This window comes from Balaenoptera physalus (assembly GCF_965194825.1).
Source record: "Balaenoptera physalus genome assembly, chromosome: 1".
Taxonomy (NCBI): Eukaryota; Metazoa; Chordata; class Mammalia; order Artiodactyla; family Balaenopteridae; genus Balaenoptera; species Balaenoptera physalus.
In genome coordinates, this window is record NC_138882.1 from 160565018 (window position 1) to 160579083 (window position 14066).

At 58.8% G+C, this 14066-nt stretch overlaps 1 protein-coding gene and 1 long non-coding RNA gene across 11 annotated transcripts in view; one reads left to right on the forward strand and one right to left on the reverse strand.

Moving 5' to 3' along the window:
* LOC309658057 overlaps positions 1-14066 on the forward strand; it is a 271553-nt gene that overhangs the window by 105109 nt on the left and 152378 nt on the right. The window lies entirely within an intron of this gene.
* PTPRF (protein tyrosine phosphatase receptor type F) overlaps positions 2517-14066 on the reverse strand; it is an 86026-nt gene continuing 74476 nt past the window's right edge. For 7 of the 10 annotated variants that reach the window (XM_082454866.1, XM_082454863.1, XM_082454859.1 and 4 more), the window contains 13 exons: positions 12240-12272; positions 11155-11252; positions 8122-8245; positions 7783-7958; positions 6962-7081; positions 6503-6657; positions 6139-6424; positions 5860-6038; positions 5519-5645; positions 5217-5342; positions 4798-4952; positions 4577-4712; positions 2517-4229 (listed from right to left, as the gene is read on the reverse strand). In XM_082454866.1, the coding sequence (XP_082310992.1) occupies positions 4161-4229; positions 4577-4712; positions 4798-4952; positions 5217-5342; positions 5519-5645; positions 5860-6038; positions 6139-6424; positions 6503-6657; positions 6962-7081; positions 7783-7958; positions 8122-8245; positions 11155-11252; positions 12240-12272 (1784 nt within the window). In that variant the 3' untranslated portion in view covers positions 2517-4160. The remainder of the gene's footprint in view (positions 4230-4576; positions 4713-4797; positions 4953-5216; positions 5343-5518; positions 5646-5859; positions 6039-6138; positions 6425-6502; positions 6658-6961; positions 7082-7782; positions 7959-8121; positions 8246-11154; positions 11253-12239; positions 12273-14066) is intronic. The other 3 variants (XM_082454860.1, XM_082454858.1, XM_082454861.1) reach the window with 1 other exon arrangement.

Sequence of the window (14066 nt, forward strand, 5' to 3'; positions counted from 1 at the left end):
CATTGGCCTAGAAGCTGCCCCATTTCCTCTCCGACCTCATCTCCCGCTGCTCTCTCACGTCCTGCTCACAGTGTCACGGGCGCACCTGCCTCAACCCATCAGGCACATTCCCACCCAGGGCCTCCACTCCAGCTTCTCCTTCAGCCTGGATGCTCATCTCGAAGATGTTTAGGCAAAATCCCTCACCAGCTTCAAGTCTTTCCTCAAATTCCATCTTTTCAGTGATGCTTCCTCTGACCACCCTGATTAGTAACAAAACCTTCCCCATGTGCCTGTTCTAATTCCCCCACCCACCTCGTGACACATCACTTTCTAACAAACTATATATACATTTATTATTTTTTGTGTGCACCACATTTCCTCCTGCTAGAGTATAAACACTACAAGGGCAGGAGTCTTTGCACTGATGTGACTCACGCATCCCAAATACCCAAGTATTTGTTGAATGAGTGGATGAGACCTGATTTTTCTCATCTACAAAATGGGCATAATAGGATCCACCCCACACATTGCTGTGAGGATTACATGAAAAATATGTATTTCAAATTGCTTGCACAGCAGGGTCACCTACCCTCATTTAGGATGGCTCCTGAAAGAACCACTAATGACCAGGTTAGCCAGCTAGAGAGGTGTGGAGGGGGAGATGTTCCAGGAGAATAGCTCATGGGAAGCTCTGGAGCTGAGAGAATGCTGAGGCAAGCACGAAAAGAGTAGACCAGGTCATGACTGGAAAGGCGGGGGCCAAGGGCGAGGAGGGATGGTAAGGCTGCAGAGGCTGGGTCCTGCAGCCTCGGAAACCTGTGGAGTCTGGGCCGACTCTTGAGGCCCTGGCAGGGTCTCCTCAGGACAGTGCCGTGGTCACGTCTGCCAACAGAAGCACTCTGGTTGCAGGGCTGAGGATGGGTTGGCTGGGGCAGGGCTGGGGGCAGGCAGACCAGGGAGCAGGCATGGCTGCAGGAGAGGGTGGTCCTGGGAATGCAGAGGACGGAACAGGTGCAGAAGAGGCCAAATGGGCAGGGTTTGGTGATTAGTTGGATGTGGGGGTGAGGGAGGAAGGGATGCCTGATTGGGGACCGGTGGATGGGGAGCCTTGGAGGCGTGGGTTGGGAGGAGGCGGGGGTGACAGCCAAGGGGAGGGGGGCAGACACCAGCCGGCGGAAAGGGCAGGGACTCTGGAGCAGACATAACCAGGTGTGTGTGGGTCCCAGCACCGGCGCTTACCTGCCCTGTGGTCTGCCTGCCTGGTGCAGTTTGTACGCTGTCGCCCCTCAAGTGATAATCTGATAGCTACCCTCACTTGCAAATGTTTAATGGCTCATTTTTTCAAGAGGAAATATTTATTCAAATGTAATATCATCAAGAATAATGCAATGATGGTGTTGTTTTTCTGAACAAATAGAAATACGCCCGGCAGTGAGCTAGGAGCTAGGGAAACCAAGAAGAGCCCCGATCCCAGGCCTTGGTCACTCAGCCCCCAGGGAGACAGCTGGCAACACTAGAGTGCAGTGAGGGCCTCGAAAGAGGTGGCATAGCGCAGTACAGAGGCATGTCACCCAGCAGGGACACCTGCTTCCCATTCTCAATCACCTCAAACCCGTCAGCTGCCTCCAGCCTACCTCTGGCCTTATGTCTCCCTACCCGGATCATGTGCGTTCCTTGTAGTTTCTCGTATTTGTTGGTCTGTTTCATGCTTCCAAGCCCTTGTACAAGTTGCTCTCTCCATCGGAAATGCTGTTCCCATCTTTTGAAAGTAACCCCTACTCACCCTTTGAAACACTCAGAAGCCAGCTTATGTCACCTCCTCCAGGAAGCCTTCCCTGATCCTGCTGCAGGGTGAGGTGCTGCCTCAGGGCACCCACAGCACCTCTGTGCTGGGTTCATCGTGGCACTCTCTATAGTCTGGTCACTGCTGACTACATGTATTTCTCTTCCTCACTTGTTCTGGGTTTTGCTTGTCTTCTGTCCCCAGAAGTTCCATATGGTTTGACAACCTGGTAGGACTTATCTGATCACCAGTGGAGAGACCACTGCAGATGTTGCTGTGTGTCCAGGGGCCAGAAGGCCACACTGTGTCCAGTACCCACACTGCAAGAATTACCAGAGTCCTCACTAACCAATTTCCATACCTTCTTGGCCCCACTGCCACAGTGCCATCCTTCTCCTTATGGCAGGGGAGGAAGAGAGGGAGGAGGTGACGAAAGGGGATGAGTGTGGCCTGGGGAGTCCCGGTACCCACAACGTGGCGACCCAGAACATGGCAGGGGTGAGGAGAGGCAGGGGGTGTGCTTCTGGCCCGGGGAGTCGCGGCCCATGGCGGGTGCGCCTTCCACGCACTGTGGCTCAGTCTTCAGGCTCCCATCAGAAAGTGGGCACCAGGCCAGGAGCCCGTCTTCTCACAGGTCCTCAGGACAGCCTCGCTGTCTCCTGAGGAGCGGGAAATCGGCAGAACCTACCCCTAGGGACTGACTTAGAGAGCCCAGACTCTGGTTCCAGAAAGAGCCGAGACAGAGGCCCGGTTTGTAAGAAATCTGATTATTCAAATTTATTACCATCAAGAATTATGCAATGATGCTGTAGTTTTCTTAACAAATAGAAAACAGACTGTGTACAACAGTGAACTCTACAGCACTAGCATCCACAAGGTAAAAATGAATGTCTCATTCAACATTACCAACCCTGGATTGTTGATCTTGACAGCCTAGCTAGATCTGGGGACGTCTGCCTCGAGTCCCTCGGCTAAAACAGCTATGCACCCTTCCCGCCCCCACTTACCTACCTAGATAGTGCTGCCCAGAGGAAGAGGCCACTCCCTGCCCCTCAGCAAGCCGAGATAATAAGGACTGAGTATAGTACCACTGAGAGAAGTCCAGTAGTCTTGCCACATTGGTTTAGGAGGGCATCTTGAAGGAGTGAAAAGAGCGATTCTCAGGGGCTTTGAAAACAGCTGCAAACCAGGGAGGGGAGTCATCTGGCCCCTGTTCCGAGGACAGATATGTGCTACCAGGCCCACTGGCATGGACCTGAAGGGCCAGCTGCACCCCTGCTTGGCCCTGAGGTGTGTGGGGCGTGGCACACACCCTGACTGGTGCCCATCGCCTTGGCCACACGGCCAGACCCACAGCCTACCAACACTGTGCCATCCCACAATGCTGGGGACAAAAAGCAAGGCTCTGCGGACCCAGAGGGAACCCCAGGCGCACGGAGTCACCTCCCCTCTCAGGGGTTTGAAGCAGAGGCCAGGGGATGACTCTCTTTTTTTCTTGTGTTTTTTGTTTTTGGTTTTTTTTTTGGATTTTTTTGTCTGTTTGTTTTTTGTCTTTGCTTTATCTTTAAACTTTGCAAACGATGGTGATGAGGAATGCCTTTCCAGGCTCCCCCAGACACGTCTGTGGTTCTGGGCTGTGAATGTTAAACACACACTGGAATAGACGACTGGGGATGAGTGCTTCCTATCTCCGCCCCGCCCACCACTGTCTGTGGGGCCCAAAATAAGGCTCTTACGGAAAAACAAAACAGAAATTAAACCAAAAAAAACTGTGTTTCCCTGCATTTGGCTAAAACAGGATGTTGTCTGAAGGGCTGGAAGAGCAGCTGGATCAGCGATGCCTCTGCGCAGGCTGGCGGCCCCAGCTCCACACACACGAGGAAGGCACACTCCGTCCTTCAGCAGTGAAAGTCGTACCAAGAAAGGGTCCAGAGCGAATTCAAAAGAGAACACAAGCTACACCGCAACCCCATTCTGCAGTTAAGAATTTGCAAAAGGAAAAGTCAGAGGGAAGAGGCTAGAATCCCTGTCTACCCCACTTAATGTATAAAAAAGGAGGCTTTGCTCCCATCCCCCCCACGAGAAGAAGCATGAGAAACGCGGCAGCGGAACAGAGAGCTCGCAGGGGCTCCGAGGCGGGCCTGGCGGACAGAGATGTGGCCTCAGTGCACGCCTGCCGGCCTGCCTGCCTGCTGGCCCACCCCCTCACCCAGGGCAGTTCTGGGCTCTCCGTTCGGTGTGGCAATGTTCCTGAAACGCTGTGATCCCACTGGGCTGTGCGCTGCCAGCAGCAGCACCCGTGCAGGAGGGCTGGATGATGGTCGGTATGGCTCAGAGGAGCTGGGTCCCCTCCGGAGCCCCCAGGTGGGGGCAGCGGAGGAGAGAGGGGCGGTGGTTACGTTGCATAGTGGTCAAAGCTGCCGAGGTACTCCAGGGCCGCGCGGTAGCACAGCTGGTACTGGTCCTGCCGGGACAGGGGTCCGGTCAGTGCAGACAGCAATGGCGGATACCCCGACACGCAGCCAAGGGCACTCACACTGCAGCCAGTGGGTCATGGACTTAGCCTCTGCCTCTGCTGGCCAGCAGCAGGGGCTAGATCCAGACATCTGCCCAGGATTCCCCCTGCCACCTCCACTCTGCCCCTAGATCGTGTACCCCGTAAGGACCGACACGTGCAACAACCCCAGCTGGGAGCCAGGCACAGCACCGGTGTCCAGTGCACGGCTGCCGAGCGGGGAACCCGTCCGGCTCAGCCTTCCCCAGCATGTGTCTGTGAGGAGCTGGCTTTGGCATGGCCAGTGGCCTGCATACCTCCGTCTGCACCATGGCCGGGCGCTGTGTGCGCAGGGTCTTCACGGTCTGGAACATGTCGACCACGCCCTCGTAGCGCATCCGCTCCAGGACGATGCTCAGCGTGATGAACACCCCGGTGCGGCCGACACCGGCACTGCCCAGGGACAGTGCTGGGTCAGGGCTCCTGCCCCTGAACCCCCAAGCCCCCACACGCCCAGACCTCCATGGGGTCGGCCCACCTGCAGTGCACCGTGATGGGCCCGTCCTGCCCGAACTGCTCCTTGGTCTTGTGCACCTGCCCGATGAAGTCGATGAAGCCCTCGCCCGTCTTGGGCACGCCCTGCTCTGGCCAGTCTGTGAACTGGAACTGCCGGATCGTCCTTGACTGCCCATCCTGGGAGAGGTGGCAGAGGCCGGGGTCAGGGCTGGAGCTTCAGGCGGCAGCCCCCCAGGGCAGGCGGACAGTGCGGTAGCACAGGTAAGCACCCTGAGGTCGTTACAACGAGGCCACCCTGGGAAATGGGCTTGCAGTCCCACAGCTCACCTTCGATTCCTGCAGCTGGAGCTGGGGCACCACATAGGCAGCCCCACTGCAGGGCCTCCGGCAGCATTACAGACATGCTTTCGTACAAATACACACACTCCCCTGTCCACTCACCCTGGCATCTGTGACCTTGAATTCACGCAGGATATACTGGGGCATGTTGTACTCAGCCATCGGGTCAACGACAAAGTACTGGTAGCGAGCAGAGCGCTCTGCGGGCCAGTACTGGTGGCACTTCTCCTGTGGACAGAGGGCCCGGCCCCATGGTCAGGGGGGGAAAAAGTGGGGAGGGGAGCTCCGGGTTTCAGAGGATTCGGGGGCAGGATGCCACAGGTAGTGATAACGGGGTCTGAGGCTATGCTGACAGGGCCGGGAGAGGAAGGACACGATAGAGAAGGGGTGGCTGGTGTGCTCACCCTGCCCATCTCCCGAAGCCTGGTCAGCATGACGATGATGGTGGAGTTGTGCTCCCACAGCATGCGCCAGAAGTCCTCGGTGCTCTCCGCCAGAGGCCCCTGTGTGGCTATGTAGGCCTTCTGCTGTCTGGGGTGGACATAAGACTGGACATGCTGGAGGTGCTGCTGCCCCCCAAGTCTCCCCATGGCTGCCTAGTCCCTTGGGGTCCCGGCTCAGATCACCCCTCCTCCAGGAAGCCCACCCTGGTCTTCCAGGCTGGCCCTACTCTGTTGCGCCCCCAGCCGGCCAGGAGCAGGCCTGGCTACCCGTGGGCGTGGTGGGCAGTCACAAGTGTGCTGACCTATAGCCATCCAGGAAGCTGGCATTGATGTAGTCGGAGCCCTCCACACCGCGGATGGGCTGCAGACACACACGGGTCAGTTCGTAGGGCATGATGTTCACCAGGCGGTTCTTGAACTTGTTGCAGGGCAGGTTGGCGCTGATGAAGCGGGATGTGTGGGCCTTGGAACTGGCCAGCAACTAGCGAGAGGGAGGGGCTGGTCAGGCCTGGCTTCCTGGGGGATTGTCCCCGGGACCCAGTCCAGGCTCTGGAGCCAGGCAGGCCCAGCCCTGAGCCCACCTTGAACTCCAGCTCCATGGCAGTCACACTTTCCCCAGGAGGCACTTGGCCCAGCTTCTGGATGTGTGCATAGAGGTTGCGAGCGGGCACCTCCGTGTGTCCACACGTGGCGGCCTCCAGCAGTGCCTCGTGGATGAACACGTACTGGTCCTCGGTCTGCACCATGTAGTTGCGCTGCGACCGCATGCACGTCACGTGGCCGTAGATGTCCACCGTCTTCTCGTGCTTCATCCGCTCCAGCATGGCGTCGATGACGATGAAGCAGCCCGTGCGGCCCACGCCCGCACTGCAGGACACAGACTCAGCCTGGGCAGGGGTCCACCCCGCCTCCGCCCCACCCCTCGGTGGCGTGGCACTCCCTCACCTGCAATGCACCACCATGGGCCCGGCGTCCAGCGGGTTGCAGGCCTTGACCCGCCGCAGGAAGGCCAGGATGGGGGTCGGGTACTCGGGAACTCCGTGGTCTGGCCAGGCCATGAACTGGAACTGACGCAGCTCCCGCTTCTCACTGGAGCCACTCTGGGGAGGAGAGCGGGGAGAGACGGTGTGACCAGGGAGTGTGCCCTCTACAGACTCAGGGCAGGATGCCCCAATGCTGAGGCCAGACCCCGGCTTTCCAACGGGACTCAGAAGCCACACGGGGCAGTCTGAAGGAGCTCAGGTGCTGCTTCCATCCACGCCGCCCATGGCACCGGCTGTCATGGTGCGCTCACACCTCCAACACCGGGCTCCCACTCGCCCCCCTCCCCGCCAGCACACCACGTTCACACCATTGCCCTCATAGGTCCCGGCCGGGGGGACAAGCACCGGGGCAGGACCATACCTTGTGGAGCGCAAAGGTGCGCACAGTGTAGGTGGCCAGCTCCACCGTGTCCAGCAGGGTCACCTGGATGAGGCCGTAGGTCTCGGTGCCACGGGCTGGCCAGTACTGATCGCATTTCACCTGCAGAGGGACAGCAGGGCAGGGTGCAAGGGTGTTTGGAGGTACCCAAAGGCTCAGGCGGGCAGAAGCAGGGTGGAAGGTCTAGCCCTTAGCCCCGAGCTCTCAGATCCATTATGCCACCCCTCACCAAACCCTATCATGGTCTCACGATACGCCTCCACCCCTGCCCTTACCAGGGGAACGAGAGACGTAATTGAAAATTGTTTATTCATGACCAGATTTCACCAGGCACGTTTTCTGCCAAATTTACCCACAACGTTTATGCACCATTTTCAAGCTCTGTAAATTTTACGTTCCAGTCAACGCTTTGCTGTGCATAAGCAGATAATAGCAGCTCTTTCCACTAATTAACTTAGGAGACATGTTAATGCCCCAGCTACACTCCAGCATCTGGGGAACACGTGAACATCCCAGAAACATGCCAGCGACTGGGGAACATATTAACATTCTTGGAAAATGACAGCATCTGGGGCAACATATTAACATGCTGGGAACCCACTAGTATATGGGGAACGTGCCACATCCCAGGAACGTCCAGCAGCTGGGACACGATGACATCCCAGGAAAACAACAGCACTTGGCAAGTCCCTTGAGGAGCGTCTTCCCACAGGGATGGGAAAAGGTGTTTGAAGTCACCTGGTGGCTGAGTATCCGCTGCCAACCCCCTCCCCCACCCCGGGCAGGACTCTGCACAGCCTTACCCGGGACTTTTCCTCCAGCCGTGTCATCATGACCACAGTGGCTGTGCGCTGCTCCCACACCATCCTCCAGAAATCGCCCATGGTCTCAGGCAGCGGGCCCTGCGTGGCAATGTAGGCATTCTGCTTGCGGTAGCCATCGATGTAGTTGGCGTTGATGTAGTCACTCCCCGGGACACCTATGAACAGGAAGGGACGTGGGAGAGCATTATCCTGGGGCCTCCAACCCAGTCCATACCTCCTCGGCGCACCCTGGGACCCGTGGGCCTCTTCTGGAGGATGAAATGTCACCCAGCGAGGAGGAGATCAAGGGGATGGGACGGGGCCCCACCCTTGGCTCACCATCAATGGAGGTAAGGATGACTCGAGAGTGGTCGTAGGCAATGACGTTGGCGTAGCGGTTCTTGGGCTTGTTCACCTCCAGGTTTGAATTCTCCCACGTGAACTGCTGTCCAGGGTCAATTGACTGCAGGGAATGGAGGAGGCAGGTGGAGTGGGGCAAGAGCTGACTACCCAGTGCCTCCAGGGAGACCCAGCCTTCCAGGTGGTGCCCACATCCGGCCTTCGCTCCCGGGTCACAGCCAGCTGCTCTATCGCATGGTGCCCGTGAAGGCTGAGCACCAGTTCCTCTGGCCACGGAGCACAGAGGCTGGCACGGCACCGATCAGCAAGGTGATGGACCGAAGACTCCTCTGACCAAGGTACCAAATCCCCTCGCCCAGGAGAGTGGTCAGGGGTGGGGTGGGGGCTAGGGAAGTCCCTCAAGCCCTGAATCCAGCTAATGAATGAGTGCAGAAGCAACGGCGGCCAGCTGTGCACGACCCAATGCTGCTGGGGCTCTGGCCAGTGCTGCACGGCCTTGCCCAGCTCTCCTCTTCCCTCTCTGGCTGTTCCTTCCCATAGGCAGGACGCAGTGCTCCTCCGGAGTTCATTCCTGGGCCCTCTTTGCACTCTCCAGCCTTTCCTGGGTGAGTTCACTTGCTCTCAGGACCTTACGCCCATATGCTGGAGCTGCCATAACCCCAGCTGCAGCCCAGAGTCTCCCCTGAGCTCCCAGTCTGAATAGCCAGCAGCCCCTTGGACATCCCACCTGGACGTCCCACACTCCTTCGGTCTCAACCCTTGCCAAGCTGAGCTCATCAGCTCCCCCTGCAAACCCGGCTCTGCTGCTGGGGCCCCATCTCAGTGAAGGGCACTGTCCTCATTTACCCCAAAGCCCCGGCCACAAGCTGCAAGTCGTCCTCAAAACTCTTCTGTGCCCCATCCCATCACTCCCAGCCCCTCGGCCCTCTCCAACCTGCTGCCGGGGCCTCAGCCAGGCCACCTCTGCTCAGACTTGGCATCTCCCTGCCTCTTCGCTTTGCCCCACTCCATCCTGCCGCCGGAACAATCCTTATAAAATGCAGATCTGATGAGCAGTTACCTTCTTAATGCCTTCCGTGGCTCCTCATCGCCTCAGGCGATAATAATAACAGCTGAGGCTCAGCGAGACCTTACCGCGTGCTTGGCAGTGTTCTCAGCGCTCTGCGTGTATCCCTCATCTAATCCCCCCGTGAAACAGGTTCTAGTATTACCCTCCTTTTCCAGACGAATACCACCCGAAGTTCTCAGCATGGCACACTGTGTCCTCCAGGTTTTGGCAACAGCCTGTGACTCTCCACGGGTCAGCGAGCACTGCTTCCGTGAGACCTCAGCACAGCCCACCCCTAGCCTGCTTGCCTCGGTGCTGTCGGCCGACCTTCTCCGCACGTCTGCATGTTTAACCCCAGGGCATGAGGTCACATTCAGTGTCTCTCATCTGTCTGCACTCGTCTCCCCGTTGGCTGAGCTCCCTGAGGACACTTGCCTCCACACACCCAACACCCAACACGGGCTAAGTGCCCGACGATGCCAGGTGAGCGACTGACTGACCGTTAAAGGTAACACAGCTATGGGATCCTGGCTGCAGGAAAGCTCTCGGCAGGCCGGGTGGCCAGAGGAGGCTTCCTGGAGGAGGAGGCTGTGGTGAGGAAAGCGCAGACTGGAGCAGAGAAGCGGCAGAAGGTGGACGGGGGACACTGCGAGTCTGGACAGCGAGCCGCAGAGCCCCACGGGAGGAAGGGTGGCGTGGGACGCGGGACTGGAGGAGTGTGCGCGGAAGACCAGGCCAGGTAAGGAGCTGGAGGCAGGGAGCCCGCCTTAGCGGCTCCGTCCCCCTCATGGCGGGCCTGTGCAGAGCAGGACCCCAGTGGGCGCTCTGCAGGGACAAGCGGCACACCTTCCTCGCGGCACGGGGGATCATCAGTTCCCCTGCCAAGCTCAATTTCCTCTGCGGAAACCTGGCTCACAGCCCTTGAAGGGGAGCCCTGGTGCCCGCAGATAGCAGCCCAGCTGAGGGTGGACATCTGACTGGAGCGGGGCGGACTCACAGACAGGGTGGAGCCAGCCCGTCAATCACCCATCCATCCACCCCTCATCCTGTGCCGGGGCTGCGCTGGGGGCGGGGCGGGGTGGCGGGTTGGAGGGGCCCAGTGGGGCAGAGGCAGAAGATGCCTTAACAACACCTCCGCCCCCATGCTCCTTAGAGGAGGCGGGGCTCTCCTTATCACCTCCTTAACACCCCTTTCACTAGCAAAGCACCTCCCCAGCTGGGCGCCTGGAAGCCCCGACTCTGGGCAGGAGCAGTGCTCTGAAGTCTGAGCCCCCAGCAGGTAGGGTCCAGGCCAGAGTGAAGGAAGTACATGGAGGGCCCTGAGTAGGAGGGTTTGTGCAGCCCAAGTGGCAAGATTCAGGCCCCCCAGCTCCCCGTCTCTGTGATCTGCACTCTGAGAACACCCGTGAGCACATGCATGTGCAGGGCACAGGCTGCCAGACACATTGCACTACTCATCAGCTGTGTGACCTTGGGCAAGTCACTTCTCCTCTCTAAGCCTCAGCTTCCTCATCTGTAAGATGGGATAACACCAGTATCCCTTTCATAGGGTGTGGGGAGGACAGAATGGTATGCAAAGTGCCTAGCCCAGAGCTGGCCCGCAGGAAGCTCTCCATAATTACCAGCTGTTATTACTGAGTGTGTGTGTGTGTGTGTGTGTGTGTGTGTGTGTGTGAGAGAGAGAGAGAGAGAGAGAGAGAGAGAGAGAGAGAGAGAGAGAGAGAGAGAGAGAGAGACCTGTCTGCCTCTGTTAGCATCGGGGCATGTGACTGAGTGTCCTGACCTGGGGATCTGGAAGGGCCTCTGTCAGGCCCAGAACCTGAGGAGTTGAGTTCCCTGCTGGCCACTGCTGACCCTTCCAGTGTGTGTTCTGGAGAAGCCTGGAGCCCGAGGCAGGAAAGGAGCTGGTCTGGGGCCAGGCACATGGTTGGGGGTGTGAAGCGGGGGTGAGGGGGAAGTCTCACCTCGTACTCCTGGGAGAACTTGAGGCCGTCGTTGGCTTTGAGGCGCTCGATGTTGTCCGCCAGGTCGGTGATGGGGATGGGCGGGTGGTCTCGCATACCTGGGAGCAGGGGCACACATAGGCAGAGTTAGCGTGAGGCCTGAGCGAGGTGGCGGAGACAGCCCCAATGCATGTATGTGCACATGTGAACACGTGTGACCATGGAGCACTCGGCACTGGTGGCATGGAGACAGCGGCACATGCGGCGACAGGGATGGCGGGGCACATAGTGGCTGGGGGTTGGGGTGGGAGAGGACAGAGGTGGAAGGGTGTGTGCTGTGAGCACGAGTGAGCATGTCCGTGTGACATGGTGCTGAGTGGCGGGTTCTCCACAGGCATGGGAGGCCTCCCCCTTCCCAGGCCAGGGCCGGAAGCCCAGGTGGAAGGCAGTGGACAGGATGGGGCTGGGCTGCTGCAGCCTGCACCCCGCCTGCGGGTCCTGCCTCTGGACAGCACTCCTGCCCTCACTGGCGCCAGTCACTGTGGGAGGCTCGGTGATGTCCCTGTCCCAGCACCCAGCATGTGGATGGAGTGATCACGATGTACATGGCAGAGACGTGGAAGAACTCGGAGGGAGAAGCAAAGGGGAGGAGGGAGATGTGGGGACAGGGAGGCAGGGAGACAGGAGAGGCGCCGGAGAGGGGTCGGACTGAGACGGGAGAGGGGTCGGACTGAGACCAGGGAGGGGTCGGACTGAGACGGGAGAGGGGTGGGACTGAGACGGGAGAGGGGTGGGACTGAGACGGGAGAGGGGTGGGACTGAGACCGGAGAGGGGTCGGACTGAGACGGGAGAGGGGTCGGACTGAGACCGGAGGCGAGAGGCAGAGACAGAAGGGGTGGCGGGAGGGAAAACAGGGCGGGAAGAAGGGGGCAAGATGGGGAGAGAGCGGGATGGACAAAGAAAAGGTAGGGCAGTGAGAAGGTAGAGAAAAGAGAGGAAAGGGGAGAGAAGAACTCAAGGAAGGAGGGAGGCGATGGGTGAGAGAAGTAGAGGAAACACACAGAAGCCAGAGTGGGCCCCAAACACGGGAACGCAGAAAACTAACTTGAGATATTCGGGCAACTGGGGACACTGGAACCTGCAGAGAAAAAGAACAAAAACAGCGGGGCAAGAGAAGGAAACCCGTTAACCTCTAGTTACACTGCGGTTGAACACAGTGCGGGGCTGGGGGCTCGCAGGGGCAGTCCCACCGCAGCCCCTTCTGCCCCCCGAGGAGCAGATGCATCTCCCACCCAGAGCCTGGGCGGCCTCAGGGGCCTCTTTCTATGAAGGAAGTCTAGGTCCAAGCCAACCTCGTGCCCTCTGGTATCAAAGTTTGACCCTGGCTATTTCCAGATGAACTGGCAAAAGGGAAGTGTGCTTTTAGAGAGAGATGAGGCATGTGTGGTGAGAAACAGAAGGGTGAGTCCACACGAGGATGTGGAGATGGGGACTGTATCACTCTTTCAGCTTTTCTGTGCGTTTGAAGCGTTTTCAGAAGAAGAGTTAAATTATGAGAGAAAATAATAAACATTTGCTGAATGAAAAAAACGAGAAGGAAACCCCCAGCCGTGGACAGTGCTGCCATCCCCGCCACCCCTTCTGGTCACCGGTTCCCTCCCAGACCACCCCTGTGCACAAAGACACCTCTCCCTGCCAGCAGCCCCGTTCCCTGATCTCAGCACCTCGGGTGACCCTCACTGTGCCCCCTCCCCACGGCCCGCCCGGAGCCACAGCCTCCTGTCCTTCTGGACCCCCATCCCTTTTAACACCACCTCTGACTTCCTGTACTCCACCCCGCCTTCTCCTCTCAGATCCCTGCCATTTACCCCGGGCCCTGAAGCCACAGGGATTCAGACCCCAGCAGGGCCTTCACACCCACTTGCTCATTCCCCACTCGCTGTGCCTCAGCCCACTGAAATGCTCCTGCCCCCAGGACCCGCCCACCACGTGCTCTCCAAGGTCCCAACTGCCAAAGCCAAAGGCCCTCCGTCTGGGTCCTCCTTGCACAGCCCTCCCCGCCTGGCCTCTGGGACACTCCTCTCCCCCGTGTTCTCTCTCCCTCTGGCTTCTCCTCCTTGGCTATCCTTCACCCATCCTTCCTCAACATTTCACCTCCTTCCCTGGCTGCCCTTCGGCCGCTCTCTTCCCCTGCCCCCTTCTCCTGGGAGAGCCCATCTATTTGCAGGCGTTGACCACTGCGTGCTCCTTGGCATGCCCCATGCCCGTGGTTCCAGCCAGGATGTTGGTGCGGAGGTCTCCCTGGACCCTCCCACCCCAATGCTCAGCCAGCAACCACAGAGGCATCCTGGGACCCCCGCCCCCATTTCCTCACCCCACATGGAATCAAGCCTGAGCCCTGCTGCTTAGGTCTCGCTCATGTCTCCCCACTGCCACCCGCCTCGTCCAGGTCCTCAGCACCTTCTCAACGGCTTGCCTCCCCAAGTTCTCCCCTTCCAATCTGCCTTCCACATGGCAAACAGAGCTATGTTTCTACAGCACAATTCTGACCCTGTTGCTGCCCTGCTGAAAACCTTTAATGCCTCCCTGGAACCCTCAAGACAAAGTCCAAACCCCTTAGCCTGGCACGCAGGTCCCTCTGTGACCGGACCTCGGCCTAGCCCTCCAGACTCGTCTCTGGGCTCTCAACATCCCCAGCTCCAGTGCCGCAGGACACAGTGCCCGAAAGCTGCTTCCCCACATGCTACTGCCATCGAAGGGAGCTCCCTCCGCTCCCTCCCACCCCCTCTCTGCCCAACTAAGGCCCACACGGCTTGGCATCCCTCTCAGAGGAGGCTTCTCTGCCCTCCAGGCCCCAGCATTCTGGAGCTTTGATTCCTCGAAGATCTGATCACACCCGGTTGCAACAGCCTGCTAGGTCAGCCCGGCTCTC